This window comes from Lipophrys pholis (genome assembly GCF_963383615.2).
Source record: "Lipophrys pholis genome assembly, chromosome: 3".
NCBI classification, from domain to species: Eukaryota; Metazoa; Chordata; class Actinopteri; order Blenniiformes; family Blenniidae; genus Lipophrys; species Lipophrys pholis.
In genome coordinates, this window is record NC_137627.1 from 32,833,217 (window position 1) to 32,852,201 (window position 18,985).

Here is an 18,985-nt window from a genome sequence, read left to right on the forward strand (position 1 = left end):
CATATCTTTCTAACACTCTGCGTTTTTGGTGGACTAATCAAACCAAACATCATGATTTTACTGAGTGTTACAAATGGTTGTAGGTGTTTTGTTTTTGCGACGTTCACATTGAAATGCTCAAGCTTATATTTTCTTTTTGACCAGTTTTGTCTCTCCGTGTGTGAAGTTTCTTGAAACTGAGCAACCCCCTGCTTTTTCTCTGTATTGCGACGCATGTCATCAAACTTAAATCATCCTTTTTGACTGCCTCAAACTTGATGATGTATTACTACACACACATTACACAGTTAAGCTGCGTAACTCTAATCATTGTGTAAACATTTCTATGATGCCGGGTATGGATTTCTCTGCTCTGCTGCAAACCTAATTATGAGCTCCTGGCTGAGAGCAGGGGCATTTCTGACAGCTACTTTTAAATAGATTGCAGCACAAATCGTAATTCACCCTGCGGACTGACCCGCAATTTACAGCGTTGACCCGAGTGTTTTCCCCCCTTAGTAAGGTGCTTCAGCTTTTTGGGATTTGAGTTCAAGGCGAGGACGGTGCACTGCAGCTTTCTGTCGCCTGGTTGTTGTACTGCACTTGATTTTTGTTGGAACATGGTGTTCAGAGCTGCAGAGGGGCGTCTGCTTAGTGGGAGCGCACAGAGGCAAATAAACTGCGTCTCAGCACTTCACTGGTGCACTGTACATACAGTACATGCCTTCCCACACACTCCAGTGACAATGCAGCACAGAGTGCAGTTTACACTCAATGTATAAAACAGCTCTGTGTGCTGTGCAAAAAATCTGTGATGAACAAAGGAATCAAGTGTAACAGTCTTTTTATTGAAGCTATAACCAAAGTGATAGTTGGAATTAATTGGAAAAATAACCTTTTGTATTTACTACATCTGCAATGTTTGTGCACCAGAAGGCAAAGGCAACATGCTGTGAAGCTGTTTATCTTACTACTGCACTTAATGTTATAAAAGGAAACAAGAGATATAGGAGGGACTGAGCACTCTGTGCCATGTTTGAAGGTTAATTTATGGAATTATTGAGCAATAACAACATGAAATGGAAAAAGTTTAGTTCATTCCCCAAAACAAGTTTAGGTTCATGTAAATGTGAAGGTGTAGGACCATGCTTCAAGTGAAAATGTGTCATTTTTGCATTTTTGTTTCACAAAAGATTTGCATGTAAAGGGCATGTTTTGAAAACGAAACACTAAAATGCTGAAAACAATGTAGTTTTCATGTTCTGCGACTAGTGGGTGCTGTTTGCAGATATATAAAATATAAAAGTTACATTTCCCATTAATTGAACTGACTTGGGATGATGATAAAAGTTAAATTACACTTATTGTTCCTGTTTTAAGAGCAGGATTTAATTCTTTCCAGGTTCCCAGGCTGCAGGGAACGATACACTTTAAATAGTAACAATGGGAGTACACAGACAACACTAACAACGGGAGTACACAGACAACACTAACAACCGGAGTACACTGACATTCGTACGGACAGACGACCAAGTTGGATTGTTATTCCTGTGACAGTCAACTATAAAACTACTAAGTCCCAGGAGAATGTGGACTGGGAGTCATTACACTCTGGATACCTCCGTTGTTATTATTGTCCATTTTGTCGTGCATGTGCAGATGAACTATTTACTATGGTGTGCATGTAGTCCCGGCGTCTCTGCCATCTCCATGGAGACGGAGCCCAAGCGTTTTCAGAAAGTTGCGTTTTTGTTGGCTTTTTTTAAGTTGGGACAGATTCGAAAAGTTCCACCTTCTCAAAAAGTAAAATTTTCAGTGGCTTCCATCTCATCTACCGTGTAAACGGACCTTCCAAATTCACCAAAGGTTTTACATTTTCACTCGAAAACGTTTAACGCGTAAACCGACCTTAAGAGACAAACACGTCTTTTCTCTTTGTGTGATCATCCGCGTCTACGGCCACACCCACTTTATTACTTTTTCCCACAAGCGAACCATTCACAAATTGTTGTCACATGACCACAAATGTGGGTCACAGTGGTTGCCATGGCAACATAATGTTTAAGGCAAAATGCAAATAAGAAAATGGGAGCAACAGTTCTGCTCAGCAGATCAGACAGAAAAAGGGGAAAAAAGATGCAGTTTTACAAACACTCCGGAGAAGAAACTACAGAGATGCCGCTTTGAAATTCGCACACTGGTAACCTAAGATCCTTTCATCCATCTTCGATACCAATTCATCTAACTTAACTTTAGCTACACCCAGGATGCAGGATGCCAGTGAGTCACAGGTCAGTACAGAGAAATACACAAACACACACACTCACATTCACACACACCAGACCTTTTCACCTCGGCTGACTTACAGGGTCGAAACAGTAAAGATGCACGCAAAACATCAGAAATCGAGCGCTCTATAAAATAATTCTTTTTATTTTCTCAAAAATCCATTTTTTTTTTTTTATTTTTTATATTTTTGACCGTTTCAAGTTTTGTGCTTGGACTTTTAACATGGAGTCCTTCCTCTTAAAAGGTTCAGACAATAAGAAAAATGATTAAAATGTTTAAAATGTAAACAACAATAGCCATATAGTCCATACAATACCTAATAAACACATTAACATTTTTATGCCTCAGAGCCACGTATGTACATCCGAACCCCAAGTTGCTCCTGTTGGTGTGTGAGAACGTTGCATGTCAACATTTGTATGATACATCGTGTAAAACACATTAAGGCCGTTTGAAGTGTTGAAATGTGCCATTTAGTTCCAAAGAGTCAAAAAAATACATGTCACATTTGTGTATTTACCCGTACGGTTACAAATGCTTTGAAATTGAATTTAGAAGCCAACGCGCGCACGCGAACGCGCACGTCTTCCTTCACAGTCATTGCAGCACAATTTTAAGACCTCCCTCTCCTGGATTAGACGTCAGTGCCTGCTCGCGCTCTGATTCCTTACAGCAGGAAATTGGTTCCTCTGATGTTGCTTCGGTGTCTGTGACAAGATAGCTGAGTTGTCAGAATGAGGTCAGAATTATCCCTTCCTGTTCCCACCTCCTTATGAGTACAAAACCCCCAATCTGACCTGGTAATAAGCTGTGAAATAAAGGCAAAGTTGAAAAGGCTGCAGGATTCACTGATTGTCCTAATGCAGATGTTGACAGATTTTTTTTTTTTTTAATGTGGGTGTTTTTCCTTATCATGTGAACGGTATTGAATTCCTGAAATAACCAGTAATAGGGGTGACTGACTGTCTGAGGAGCTGTGCTTTTCTTTTTTTTTAATTCTGTGGCGTCTGCGGCGGATGTCTGAGCTGCTGAAGCGTCTCATTGTTTACTTTAACCTCCAAACTAACAGCTGGGTCTGAACCAAAAGCACTTTTCAACACTCCAGTGTCCTCGCTTGGACCGGAGCAGTGGGCTGCTGCCATGTGGCGTCAAGTCCACAGTTGAGGAATTACCGGGGAACAGATGCAACATGAATATGGCCAGTCTCATTACATAGATTAAAGTGTATTCTGGGGATTGCGTGTGCTCTGTGACAGCGTGATAATGACACTGGACTGTGGTTTATGAGACGCTCGTTTGGGCGCTTTAATGGCTCCATGTGATCTCGGAGCTCATTTAGACTATTTCCATGAATTGTTATCACACAGTGTGAATAAAGTTGATGAATAGAGTAAGTGTGCAATTATTCCATTTCACAGCTGCCGCAAAAATGGAGGTGATTATCAGCGACTACTGTACTTTACAGTATCCGCAAACCCAATGCAGATCACATTCTTCATCCAAAAGCTGCCCCAGTCTCTGGAACATTATTGCTGTTCTCTCTCGTTGAGAGGCCGAGTGGATCTTCATTTTTAATATGCAATCCAAATCGTAGGAAAGACATGTTCTTGAGTGTGTGTGTGTGTGTGTGTGTGTGTGTGTGTGTGTGTGTGTGTGTGTGTGTGTGTGTGTGTGTGTGTGTGTGCGTGAGTGCGTGCGTGCGTGCGTGCGTGCGTGCGTGCGTGCGTGCGTGCGTGCGTGCGTGTGTGTGTGTGTGTGTGTGTGTGTGTGTGTGTGTGTGTGTGTGTTTTCCTTGTCTAATTCACTGCGAAATGCTATCCTGCTATCTGGGATCGTTTTGCCTGTTTGCCCGAGGCGATATGGAAATTATAACATTTAAAAACATCTATTTCTGTGCCCACTCTGGCAAAGACGCAATCAATAATTCAGACGTGCAGCTTGTGAAATTTTAGTATCAGATCCTCCCGCTATGGGACAAGCTGCTGGAAAAGGGAAAAAAAACCAAACCTAAATCACATCTTTTTTGCCTCCAGATTTAGCTCCAGTGTGCACATTGACATTATGAATATGTGTGTAATGTTATTAGAGCCAGACTTGATGTAAAGTGTTATCCCCCCCCCCCCCCCCCCCCCCCGCTTTTACAATGAAGACATAATTAATAATGATCTTACTTTGCTCTTTGTGGCGTTGCTCCTAAAGCAGCCTTTTAGCATGCAGACGCGGATTAAGAGACATCCGTCCGCTGGTCACAGACACATTAAAGGCTCCCACTTGTCCTTACAGAGGACTGGACCCCCACACTGATTAATTTCTGGTTTGTGTCTCCATCTTGCAGTTGTTTTGCATCCTTGTCATTATTCTGTCTAAAGTTGATCATGTGTACATGATGGTATATTGTGTGAATGTATGTGTTGATCATTTCCATTGTTCCATGCCAAATGATGTTTATTTCATAGACCACTTTGTGTTTCTGCTCATATTTGGTTATTTTGTTTTGCTTATATGCAATTTTCTACCTCGTTCTTATTCCAATTTAAGCTTCTGTGATGACACCACAAGTCTTTAAACCTGGATCAGTGACTCATGTATTCATTTATGCACTGAGTGAGTGGGTAGCTTTGGATTATTTAAAAATTCAAAAATCAGGCATTTTTACACGTCATAGAGGAAATAAAGGTCAGTACACTGGAATCAGCTTTTGCAGGTGTAATCCAATATTGAATACGGAGTGATATCTTTTGGCTATTCGGTTTAAATAATTGTTAAACAATATGTATATAAACTGACATAAGATCTGAATAAGATAATTTGGGTAATTACAAACCATATCACAAAACTGACATTTAGGCCTTTATTTGCATTTAATTATTAGTTTATCTTTACACTCTTAGAAGGATATTGAAACACTGTTGTTCAATGTTGGCTGCCAGAAATAACAAATGTTTTTTTTCATTCTGTGTTCAGTAACTTTAACTTGCAGTATAATGTGCATCGTTTTTAAATTGTATTTTCCGGCGAGCTGAAAGGATGACCAAAGTATTCAAAATGTATATGTCAGTACCAATACTTTTACATTGCTACATTGTATTTTGTAACAATTTGAAGTCAAAGTATGATGTTAAAAAGTACACTATTTTAAGAAATTGCTATTATCTTCAGACTATTTAATTGTATCGTCACTAGCAGACATGTGACATGAAATATTCATTTGAAGCACACAAATTACACTTTAGTAATCAACTATAAATATAAAAAGTAGCAGAAAAGTTTTACAATTATTGGCTTCAAAAGGTTCAATTCGAATTGTGGGTGTACTCTGTTGTGAATTAGGATTTTGCTAAAAAAAAGTGCACATTTATATTGTACATATAAAGAAGTGGGTAGGGATTAATAAGTATGTCCTTTTTTTGTCCATTGTTTTTATTGATGTTTTATATTCAAAATAAATAAACAAAATTCAAATAATTCAATTCTATTAAAAACAAAAAAAAGAGCCAAATTAAATATTCATAAATGTACAACTACAAAACTTAAAATGTGAAGTATTGTGTTACTTTAATGTACCAGCAGCCGTATTTGGATATTAATAGTTTATTTTGTGTTTTTCCAAGAAAGAAAGAAAATAAATTAGAGAAAGAATTTAACTAATTTGCTTTGCGGTGTCAATCCATGTATGAAATCCTGATTTTGAAGAACATTTGTTGAAGAAAATGATTGAAAAAACGTTTGAATAGACTGAGATTGCGAAGCCTTTTTATTTAGTCTGCCAATTGGCTCTATCACTGAGCTCACGCTAGATTAGAAACTATGCTGTTTCCAGTAAAACTCACAACATTTCCCCCACTCATTGAAGTCCATTGAGTTTAAAAGCAGGCTTTTTTTTTTTTTTTTGCCAACATTGTCACTTCGGATCTTCGGCATTCGCTCCCCGTCTGACAGAGCTGCCATGAAGTCTGAACAAGGTGTTTTCTGCGTAGACAGAAGCCTGTGCCGTGTAAGTGGTCTGTGCCCCGGGGGCCTGTCCTGACGTGGATACAGTGCTGTTAACTGTTTACAGCAGCACCCTCTCACTGACTGACAAATGGGAGCGCTGCTTGATCCCTACCCTTCACGCCACCACCTTTCACCGCTCAGCACTTCAATGCCCGGGCAAAAATAGACCTGACTTTTTGAAGACAGGCTACTTTTTTTTTTTTTTTTTTTAACTGTAAGGCTGCAGTCCTCGCTCCTCTCGCTTCCCTCTTCGCTTTATTGATTTCCTGCTCGCAAAAAAGAAAGAAAAAAAGTCCGTTTTCCATCCAAACTACGGCAGCAGTCCCGGGGCTGGACGTCTCTGTATCGCGCAAAATCAAGCCGCCCTCAGCATCACTCAGTCTGAAAGGAACAGGAAGCAGCACTTACAGTACATCGACACATCAAAGCTTGGGAAAAATGCTCCGTCTCTTGAGCAGTCGTCAGACAGAGCAGCAGCAAGCGCTTGAGTCTGTCGGGCTGTCAGAAGCAGCCATGTGAGCAGCGGGGCTGCAGGCTGGAAGACAGACAGCTTAGCAGCTGAAGATTTCACCGTGCCCGGTTTCCACAACGTCTCTCATCCCCCCCCGTGATTTCCTCCTTTTAGAATTCCAATTTATCTGCAGCCTTGAAGTGAAATACGAGGTGGGGAAGGAAAAGTTTTTATAAGAAGTGGGATTTCTTCGAGGTAGCACCGCACCAGGGACTTGGGTTTTATTTTATCTGAAAGGTGTGGCTCCCAGGCAGCGCCAGGCGTTAATCCCAATACTTCAAGCTTGACAGGTGTTGGTTTATGGTTAAATATTGGGACGCTTTATCAGTTAAAGGAATAGTTAAAACTTTTTGGAGGACATTTTTATTTGTCTTCTCCACCAGGACACCGCTAAAACTCAGATTTCACTTAGTACTTCTGTAGTTTTGCTTCGGATAGTTGATGGATTCCTTTAACAGGTTTGGCGAATGACAGATGAAGGATATTTTTTTATAGAGGCGCTATGTGAAATTCATGTCAAACATATTTTGTACATTTTGTAGAAGTGTTTTAGCTCTTTTTCTATCTAGTCACAGTGGTCCATTTTAGGCTCCGGGGCTTGACTTTACCTCTGACTTTCAGATTTTATTGTGTTCAATTTTCCTCGTGCTACTTCTTTGAGTAATTCAACTCAATGAGTGGTAGGTTAAATGATTAAACACTCAGAACTGAGAACAGTAGGCAGTTATTGGTTTATTCATTTACAAGGTGTAGTGAGTTGATGGGATCTTTATTATTAATAATGTCCTAACGAATAACCCAAACTTAGGTATTTATATATCAACCTATATGAATTGATGGCTGCTGCTGCTGCTAGCGGTGCTGGCTAGCCAGGCTGACTGAACATTAAGACACAGAGACACTTTGATCCCAACTTGAAAGGTAACACAGCTCACCATGTCAATAACCGTACAAGATCTGCTTCCGCTCAACTTAGGTGAAGGTAAAAACTTCATGAGGTTATTGGAACATGTTGAGCCTTCATAATGCTAATCTCCAGATTAACAGCATTTAAAATCTGATATTTTTGCTGATGCTTGGAATTGCCCCCTAAAACACCCAATATTTTTGGGTGTCAGTAGTTAGAATATAGGTCCCCTTTACACAACAACGTTGGTGGAAGCCACTGAAAATGCAACTGTTGGAAAACTGTGTAAATGGGGGAAACACTGCTACACATGAGGCGGCATCGCTTGGTTGGCAGAGTGGTCGTCTCCCAATCGGAAGGTTGCAGGTTATTGCAATGTAAATGCAAAAATCTTTCTGAAATGAAAATGCAAAAACGATGCCTTGTTACTTGACATGTTCTCCTGTAAGTGGGCTCTTAAACTTTGACGTACAAGCAAATATGCAGATTTGACTTAAAAATCTCACATTCAACAAAGTGAGTTATCATTCTGTAGATCCTTTAAGTTTGTGTGGTATCTGCACAGTTTATTTGTGTGTGTTTCTCCAACAGTCCAAACACTTGAAAGCCAGCGGGACTGAAGGCTCTAAATTGCCTGTAGGTATGAATGTACAGTACCTGTTAGAGGTTGTCTGTCACTGTTAGCTCTGCGAGAGACTGGCAGTCAGTCCCGGGTGTTTTCTTACCTTCCATCCAGTGCTTGGAAAGACTCCAGGCTGCTGCTGCTGCACTGCCCGAACAGCAATAGGCAGTGGAAATAAAATAAATAAATAGAAGAATTGTTTGTCACAGCCATTGCAGACCTGGTGCATCAAAACAGGTCTGAGCTTCTTTTAGTGTCTGGAGGTCCACAGTTGGAGTTCCTGCAGCTCTTGCAGAGAAAAAAGAAAAATGAGTGCAGAAGCGGCGATTGAACTTATACTTGTATTGTTTTGAACACCTAAGCTAAGCCACACTCACACCATTGTGACCTGCAAGGCAATGCAAAGAGATAACCCACACCCACACTGAGCTGCTGCTCTCAAATGAAGCACTTAACCCCCGACTGCAGTGATGGATCATTGTGGAGCCCAGCAAAGCTCCTGGGTGTGTGTTATACGTGTATGTGTGTGTTATTGTGCTATAAATGAGCACCAGGGTGTCTTTAAACATACATTTACAGTGGCGAAGTGGTTAACGCTGGTGTTGTGCCTGCAGGTAGAGCCTCTCTGCACGGGAAGGCCTCCCTGCAGATTGACCCGGTGCGCTCCGAGGACCAGGGCTGGTACGAGTGCAAGGTCCTGATGCTGGAGCAACAGTACGACACCTTCCACAACGGCAGCTGGGTGCACCTCACAGTCAACGGTGAGTCATCTGGAAGAACAGCCTGACCGGGCGAAACGTGAGCGCGTGGGTGTGAATGAATCAGTGAACCTGCGTCACACACGTCGGCGCCACATGAATCACTTCTCAAAGCCTTGAATCTATCAACGGATTCACGAACACAGTCAAACATGTGATAGGAAAACTACATATAAGTCACTTTTCAGAGAAGTATTTTTTTTTAAGTTGAAAAATGATTTTTTGCCTCTTTAATACTCATTCCTGATACACAATATTGATAATGTTGATTCTCACAATCACATTTTATTCTGCTTTAGGGAAACCTGTTTGTTGGAAGCTTGTTCCCTCAGCAGAAACATTGTCAGGAGAATCAAGAACATGCTTGAAAAGAAAATCGATTTCTGGTTGACTCTTTTCTATAATATTTAAAGACAGATTTTACCTTGAGAGAGTAGGATATATCATATACTCTTTTAGTGGCTTTTTAAAGTCAGGAATGAATAATATTAAACATATTTCACGTATTATATTCTAAAAAAAATGTCTCAAAATGGAAAACAATATTCTTTGACTGGGGATACATTCCTTTTTCCATATTTGAAATCTTGCTAAGTGCTGGCGGGTGACAACAGAATGCTAAAATCTTTCTAATTATGACTTCTATGGTCACACATGGGAAAATGTTTGAAAATGGACACATTGCAACTAGTGTGAGTCTGATGCCAATGGGGCAAAAAACAACAACATTATGCTGTGAAATGTGAAGATTGACAATTATGAGAATAAAAGAGACTTCTCTTTTATTCTCATAATTGTCAATGTATGGTACTTTCCCAATCAACATATTGTAATAAAGTCAGAAGATCAAATGTGAAAGTTCGCGAACATGCTCAATAAAAAGCTACTTTGTGCATTTCTCATCTTCATTCTTATATTAAACATAGTCTAAACATTTGCGCAGCTACTTTTTCTGGTTGACTACAATCTTTTCTTCTTCTGTTTCTTTGCTCGACATTTTATTCATACAATAATTAACTGATAAAACAACATCCAGGATAATCAATACAATAACTCCTCATGAGTTGTATCCTTGCTCATCGTCGCTTCAGTTTGAAGAAGACGCCACTTCCCACATTTCTCCTCTTCAAACGATGGAGTGGTGCGAGAGGCTGCTTAGAGGAGGATTGATTATGGCGAGTTTGAGGCGTTTCCGGCAGTGATCGTTGGCGATGGTCTGCGAGCGATCAAACTGATGACCGGGCGGAAAAGAAATCTGCACCTTTGCATTTCCCAGGAATGCCCCAGTGGCTCGGCCGGCCCTGTGTGAAGCGTGTGTCTTCACATTGTTGCAGAGCGCCGCTGACAGTGGTGCCTTTGTGTTCTGTGACTTCAAGCCCCCATATCCGTTTCCATGCGAGGAATGCCGCCGCTTGGGAAGATATCGCAGCTCTTTAAGCCCCCAGATGCACGACACAGCTGCAAGCACATTCATGCAGTACATCTATTTTATCACGTTAATGCTGTTTTTGTCACTGGTTAGTGTGGGGAGTGGCGTATTTTCTAAAAAAGGCTTTCAAGGAATTATCCAGGCTAAAAGTGCTGATTTACTTGCTTGTGGTTCTGAACTAATCCTCTGTGTTGGTAGAGAGAAGACTTTACTGTCAAGCTCGTTCACATGTATATTTTTGGTCTGTGAACTTATGAGGGCTGTGTGAAACTCATACATATTCGATTCGATCCTGCATATGTTTTACAATGGCTGCAATTCTCCCTTTTGAATAATGACTGCAATTCGCTGCATGCAAAATATCCTGTAAAGAACCATTTCTGAAGCCTATCGCACTGCATAATCACTGAAGAATTAAAGAAAAATAAACTGCTGAGCTATATATGTGACTATTATCAACGCAGAGCATAATGTGTTCTTTTGTGTATCGATGTATGTTCACGTTCTGTAATTTACTTGGGTTTTTTCTCGTTACGTGAGAGCGCATCATTACATGCAGCTCAATGAGCAGGTTAAATGGTAAACGGTAAATGGACTCACTTATATAGCACCTTTTCACTGACAGCTGCCCCAAAGCGCTTTACATGGTTCATCACATTCACTCATTCACACACACATTCACACACTATTGGTTAAGAGTCTGAACGGGGTGAGCGAGTCACGCTCCTCCACTGAGCCTCACCTGCACACTCTCATGGTGTTTGGAGTCTGCAAACGTCCGTGTGTGTGTGTGTGTGTGTGTGTGTGTGTGTGTGTGTGTGTGTGTGTGTGTGTGTGTGTGTATGAATGTCTTGTTTTGTAGGCATACTGCATCTCTGTAGCTGGCTCATCAATGCCCCCCCCCCGAGAAACTCAGCAACTCAGACTGCAGCAACTAATAATATCTCTGAATGCCACATATATTTGGCATTTTCTCAAAATCACGCATTTCACGCGACCTCGCGTTCGCGTGTGATTTGTGGCGATGCTGCCGTTGCCCGTCAGACACGCGCAGGCGAGCAGGTGGAAGCGTTTAGCTGCCGCAAATATTTAGCTTTGGCGGTTATGTAAATAATGGACAGACATCTCGTGGAAATATCAAAAAGCTGCTTGTGTGTCTAGACGTCTAACTAGGGGAGCTCTTCCACCAAGACTTTCTGCTACTGTCCGCCGTATAAATGAGAGTCTGTGTGGGAAGCAGGTGCCATATTCCTCTGGCCTCCGCAGAGACACTAAGGACACTCATTTCCTTTTGGCCGTTGGTATTTGCATACACTCCTCCTTTTGAGTTCCTGTGTGCTGGCCTCCACTTCCTGCCAAGTGGACAGGGAATTCATGCCCACTCAGTGGCAGGTGTCAGATGGCAAGGCCTTGTGCCCGAAAAAGACACTGCGACCTCTCTCTCTCTCTCTCTCTCTCTCTCTCTCTCTCTCTCTCTCTCTCTCTCTCTCTCTCTCTCTCTCTCTCTTCTCTTCTTCCCCAGCATCAGCAAGCTTTCAACAGATCAAACAGAAATGTGCCGTCGCATCGTCTTGTACACCTGACTTGAAGTCGGCCAGACAAACTCGCCCGTGAAAGATTAGACCTCGTCACGGTGTCACTGGGTTAGTGATGGCCTGGCATTTAGGCCCCGCTTTGCTTGACCCCACTGGGGCCCAAATGCCAGCTCGTTTATCCATCAGCTCCATGTTTTCCCTCCATCCGTCTCTGTCAGCCGGCGTAGTTAAGTCAACGTGAACATTTATTATCCGCACCAGTGTTTAAACATTCTTTTCTCACAGGATATTAAACTGTACTCTGATTGTATTTGACGACCTATAATTACTTGTAAGAAGCAGAATCAGTGGGGCTTCACAGTTTATAATATCTTAACTTATCCAGGCATCTCAAAGCAACTAAGTCAGATCAACAGGACTTGGTAATGCCTTTTTGTATGTACGCTACCCCACTTCTCAGGTCATGAGTCAGCTCATGATTGCGCATGACTAAGCTGTAATCATGCATGTATGGTTTGATTATATGTCCCTACTTATGCTGAGTTATTTTAACCATCACAAAATGTATAAAAGTATTGAAACCCAAGTAAAAGGTAAAAGCTGTTGTTCAGCTGCTTTACAGTTAATTTGTTGTGTTTAATTTTGTCTGCATTAAAACATCACATATCACAATATTGATTCTTCCTATACTACATCTGACAAAATATCAATATTTACATGATCGCTATTATATACAGAGAAATGCAAGTTTTTCTCTCAATCAAATTAGAAGTAACATCTCTATTTATTAATTTCTTGTTGGCAGAACTATTCAGATTAGTGCCGCTTGACAAAATCAAGTTCAATCCATATCTTTAATTCTAAATAAAATGACTTTAACTCACTTTGTTACTGTCACACATCAGTATTGAATTGACATTCATAATAACAGATATAGTTTTGCATAATATTGGAAAGCAACAGGTGATTTTAACTCACTATGTATATAACTTTTAATAAAGCAGCACAGCTTTGAGTTTTAATTATATGTAAATGGTTTTCACTCTATTTAGTGAAAAAATGCAAAATGTGGAACAGTTTCTGAAATATGTTCCTGAAAGTAAAATTATTTAGACTTCGATGATCTAATTATCTATAGGACATAATATTGTCAGTAAATTTTAATAAATAGCTGAATGGTTTGTTTATTCACCGTCTGTCAATGGCAACAAATCATCAAGGTCTTCACGAAACTTCCTCTTTCTACAGTATGTTCTCCTTCTCTTTGTCACTGGTCAACATAATATGATGAAAGATGAAAATAATAAAACATCCAGAACTCATCTCCAGTGATCTGAGTGTTTAATTCATTTAAAGATGGCGTTCTGTGGAGGACCGGAGGAGAGAGGAGAGCCTCGCTCATCTCCCAGTAAGAGATTGCTCCAAAACGTTTTATGATGTGAAATCAATGACAAACTGTGTACTCTTGTCTAGCCGTACTCTCTCAGGGGCAGAGATAAGAAAAGAAAAACCAGGCGGAAAAAAAAAAAAGATGCAAACACGCTGTTGAGTTAGCGAACAAATAGCAGGAGTGCGTGAGGCTTCAAGGAAGCAGGCGGGTGCAGGAGGGAGCAGGCAGGAGCAGGCGGGAGCAGGCGGGAGCAGGCGGGAGCAGGCGGGAGCAGGCGGGAGCAGGCGGGAGCAGGCGGGAGCAGGAGGAAGCGGGAGCAGGCGCAGGCGGGAGCAGGAGGAAGCGGGAGCAGGCGCAGGCGGGAGCAGGAGGAAACAGGCGGGAGCAGGAGGGAGCAGGAGAAAGCAGGAGGAAACAGGCAGGAGCAGGAGGGAGCAGGAGAAAGCAGGAGGAAACAGGCGGGAGCAGGAGGGAGCAGGAGAAAGCAGGAGGGAGCAGGCGGGAGCAGGAGGGGGCAGGCGGGAGCAGGAGGGAGCAGGCGGGAGCAGGAGGGGGCAGGCGGGAGCAGGAGGGAGCAGGAGGGAGCAGGAGGGAGCAGGAGAAAGCAGGAGGGAGCAGGCGGGAGCAGGAGGGAGCAGGCAGGAGCAGCCGCCGCAGCTCTGAGGCCATCTGCTGATGTGTGATCAGCACACAAGAGCAGCAGGACTGTGGCGTCTTCAGCAGTCTTTTAAGGTATATAATTGATGACGAGAAGCCGTAAGTAGGACAAGAGTTTTTTTTTTGTTTTTTGTGGAGCGACTCCCGGTTTCCAGAGCACGGCAACGCTAACTATGTGACAAGCGAGCTGTACCTGACGGCCTGAAACAAATCCCCAGTCGACCCGAGTACCCGTCAGTTGATGTTTGCTCCCTCCGGAGAAATCATCTGAATCTGGATTCAAATTAAGAGCAACTGTAGTTATATTTTAGTGGGTCAATGATGTCACACCAAGCAGGAGTATGTAATGGATGCTGGGGTGGGTGAGAGGGATGTCGCCCCGCTACATAGATCCTATTCTGGGTAAAATGTATCTCCTCTTTATAAGAAAACTTTAAAATATACTTCCCATAAAAGATATCACTTCTGCACAGAGAATAAAACAAAACAACCATCAGCACTCATTTCCACAAGTTTCCAACCTGCAGTTCCCCAAATCCATCATACCAAAGTCCATATGTTTCCAAATAAGCCAGAATTTGTAGCCATCAAACTGTGTTTTTGTTTCGCTGACGTCATCTTGGGAAACCTGCCGCAAGGGTTTCTGGGATATCAAAGATGGCGTCACGGCAGCTCCATTGAGAATGTCAACATTTGACCGATTTAGCCCAGAAAATAAGCCAGACTTTCTCAAAGAAAGAGTCTTCAAGCCACGAGAATATCTGAAATGTTGTGAAACTGATCGGTAATCGTTTTTCCAGTACAAATCGAGATCTCATCAGATCGAGTGTACAAACGAGATCATGCTTCGGGAATTTTGGGTCGTATTCGTGAGACTAAAATGTCAACAAACACAGGTATCTTTTGAAAAATATAAATGCTGGAAATACGTGTTTGTCTGAGTGTAACGAATGTAATGTAATGAATCTCCAACAAAAAAGTATTGACAACATATTATCGATGTACAACAACTAAAACTGGCTCCTCAATATTTCCTTTTTCCCGTGTGGATTCTGTTGGAGGGAATTTAAAGAGGCACTATGTAAAATTATAGTCATGTACATTTCTATGTTGTACATTATGTGGTGGCATTGAGTGACTTTAGCACCAGTTTTTCCTTATTTTGGCTTTTAGAGTTCTGCAGCTATGATATTTTTTTTGGGGGGGGGGTTAGTGGGTCAAGTTTTGCATCAGTAAATGCCGATACCTGCTTATCACATACTTTCCACCAGTATAGTTGCCAAAATATTTAGATAAACTGTTTCTTCTGCTTTTTGTTTGAGTGGCTCAATACACCATCTTGTGGCGATAACTTGTACTGCAAGATGAAACAAGCTACAGCAAGTTGACTGCTTATATGTATTTTATTTGAGGTAATAATATTCGTATTGGCCAGTCATTTCTGAAATGAAAACGTAAAAACGATGTGTTGTGACTCATGTTTTGCAAATATCGGGGCCTAAAAGCATAAACATGACTCAGGAGTAAAAACAAGTCAAATATAGAAGAAAAAAGAATGATGACCTAAAACATGTAATGAGAGTATTTTACTATAAAAAGTATTGAGCAGGAGAAAATGAAATATTTCTGATTGACTTGTGAGAATCACTTCGTCTTAAATCAAAAACACAATCACATCGCCGAGCAAGATTGTCTCCTAATAACCGAAACGAGGCCTCGTGATTGGTTTGATGTGTCGGTTGACCCATCAGCTGCACAAGCGGGGGATGCACGAATCAGCCGTGCGTTTTATTAGGAACTCCATTAATCCGCCGTATCATATAACGTAATGGGTGTTGGGAGCGAGAGGGTAGCGGAGACGGGCAGATGTCTAAATGTGCTAATTGGCCGATTTTGTTTACTCCATGCCAGGTGCCTGTGTGCAGTCTGAAGCGTGGCCGCACTCCCAGCGGCAAGCAGTGACCCACTTGTACGCCAGCGCCTTTTTGTTGTTGTTTCTATTTAACTAAACACAGTGCCACTATTTATAATCAAAATATTACACTGGAGCTCTGGAAGCAGCTGGCGGCAGGAGCTGCAGTTTAGTGGCCTTCAACAGCTCCCGCGAGGCCATTTGGAGGAAGTTCGGGAACTTCAGGCGGTGGGGCAAAGCGGTTTCTAAGGACTTAGGACAAAGAAAGAGGCAGAGTTTGCGGCGGGATCAGCCCTGGTGCACACAACCTCTTCTGCTGGTGCACAAAACTGTGGCAAGTAACACCGGTCACTAGAAAAAGCACTCGGTAGAGCGCATACCTTAATTAACGCTAAAGTCGTCACCATGGAAACCAATGGATTACAAGATTATTTGATCCACCACACCACTCCTTTCATCATGTTGTTACAACGTTAAGATTAAATGATAACGTTCTGTTGGTTCCCATTCTTTTGTGTTACTTGAAAGCACCGTCAGAGTGAGTTGGCATGTGATTGGCTGAGAGTGGAGAAGGGGGGCGGGTAGCGGAGTTAGCATTGTGCTAGCAGTTGGCTAACGGGTTAATAGTTTTTGCAAAAAGTTGGTTAAATACATACAGACAAAACAATAAATAAATAAATAAATGAAAAACATAGATATTCAATGAATAAACGAATACACATATACAAAAACATAACCTTTGCCCCAACTTTTGTTGGCAAAGGTAATTAAGTTGTACGTACAGTAGATACCACCCCAATCCCCAAAACCCCCCAAAATATCCTGCATGTAGCGTCAAACTCCACAACGTCGTCCCACCTGTGTCATCTCTTCTAAACTAACAAGAGCAGGTTTCTAACGATCACCAAGTAAATAAGTTATCAATACAACAGGTGTTTTGACCAGGGTCATGCATATTGTTTCAATTTATTTACAGAAAACAATGAAGATTAGAAAATGATAATTGCTAAAAAATGTAAACGATCTAATAATATTGTTTTTTTCTGTGTGTGTCCCAATAGATTATTGGACTCCAGTACTAGTTTTCAGTTTTTCTTTTATCGTTGAGCTGTGAATTCTGAATAAGTAGGATTTCGATAAGTTTCACACTTTACATTTGACTTTTATTTTTTGAATCATATATTTCAGCAAAGCAACATTTTACTGACTTTAAAAGTCACAGAAGTGAAGAAAGTTGAGACTTTCTTTCTCAAAAGTGTTTGAGAAAGAAACGTCGGACGCCTCATTAATTCAGCTTCTATTACATATTACCACTATTATCCTATAATTAGTTGTAACTTCACTATCACGTTTATGCATATTGTTCACTGGATCAGCTTGACGGATATTCACCAACAATACGTGAATGAAAATATTCATATTATGATATTACAAAAGCATTTTGTGGCACTAGCATATCTAACACTGATGTAAAAAACATTGTTAAAATAAATTTTATTTCATCAGTTTCATTTTTGAATCAAAAACATCATTGAGCGCTTAGTTCAGCCACATGTTGAATAAAATTCAGCAACCTTATGAGCCACATTTAGCAAAAACTGACACTAAATTAAGTTGAATTTAGTTTCCAATTCAACTTAAGTGCTAAAAATTACCTTTACATTCAATATGTTGCAGTATATTTAGAAACAGGTAAAATCAAACAAAGTGTAGCGGAAGATGATGAATTTTTTTTTTTTTTTTTTATATATATTATATTTTGCTTATCAAAGCAAATGTCAAGTTCGCTCAAGTAATACATGCAACCCTCAGAAAAACATGGAATAATCAAATAGCTATAATTAACCTGGTGGATGGAAGTTATTTCTAAATAATGAAGATTTTTCAGAAGTGATGCTGGAGTTGGTCACAATAACGTCTCTTTACAGGACTCAAGACAAGTTTACAGCGTCGCCTCACAAACGGCTGAGACATTCAAAGTGTTGCTGTCATTTTAACAAAGTTGTCCTCTGTCTCTCAACAGCCCCGCCTTCATTTACAGCAACACCGCCTCAATATGTGGAGGCCAAAGAAGGAGGAAGCACCCTGCTCAGCTGCTCTGCCCAGGGAAACCCCAAACCAATGATCAGCTGGCTGAGGGAGGGGGAGGAACTCGCAACCAACACTAAATACTCGGTGAGAACGCCGTCGACGCGATCAATGTGACGATTTCTCTCCTGCAGCACGGCTGCGTGTAGAAATAGAAGCCGGGCTTATGCACAGATGGCGTCATTCACTGAGTCCATCTGCACTGGAAGAATGTTTTGGGACGTGATTTTAGAAAATAAAAATCCAGCTCATGCCTGCATCAGCATTTAAATTCTCCAATATTGGCCTCTCCCATTCACGGTACTGGCACAACATGGGAAGAAACACAGAGTTCAGGGTCTTTACTCATGGAGTTTACCGACTGAGCAGCAGCTCCAACGCAGTTCAGTACATTTAGATTCCCTAAACAATAAAAGTATCAGCAGCATGTTATGTGAGGATTTAGTAATAATGCTCATCTCCTGTGATGAAGTAGTTAAAAACTGGAGCTTTTTGGTTAATTAAGTGATACATTTGTGATTAATCTGAAGTAACTTATTATGTCCTGCTCCTGCTGGTTTTTTTTTGAAAATGGAAAACATACTATGAATCACTTTAACCAGGAAACTCTCATTACTCTGAAGGACAGAAAAACAGAAGAAACCACATTTTCAGATAGAGATCGAGCACTTTGTCCATAAGGATATTTGAGTGTTGTGGCAGTAATGAGAACATGTATGTCCGAAATTTGAGATGACTAAATCCACCTGCATACGAGAGCTGCACCACATTGGTTCAATTTTAGCCGAAGACCCGTTTCAGGGGGAATTGTCCTTAATTATGGTGCTTTTGTGATGAATGGAAATAAATACAATTGTCAACACAGTCCAGGCAGTAGTGCCCTTTATAATTTTAGATTTTTGCTTTAGAACAGTA

The 18,985-nt window shown here is 41.1% G+C and overlaps 1 protein-coding gene across 1 annotated transcript in view; it reads left to right on the forward strand.

Annotated features, from left to right (window-relative positions):
* igsf9ba (immunoglobulin superfamily, member 9Ba) overlaps nucleotides 1–18,985 on the forward strand; it is a gene marked incomplete at both ends in the record, with an annotated part of 85,185 nt that overhangs the window by 23,805 nt on the left and 42,395 nt on the right. The window contains 2 exons of the mRNA XM_080460076.1: nucleotides 8,916–9,062; nucleotides 18,006–18,157. Coding sequence (XP_080316202.1) covers nucleotides 8,916–9,062; nucleotides 18,006–18,157 — 299 coding nt within the window. The remainder of the gene's footprint in view (nucleotides 1–8,915; nucleotides 9,063–18,005; nucleotides 18,158–18,985) is intronic.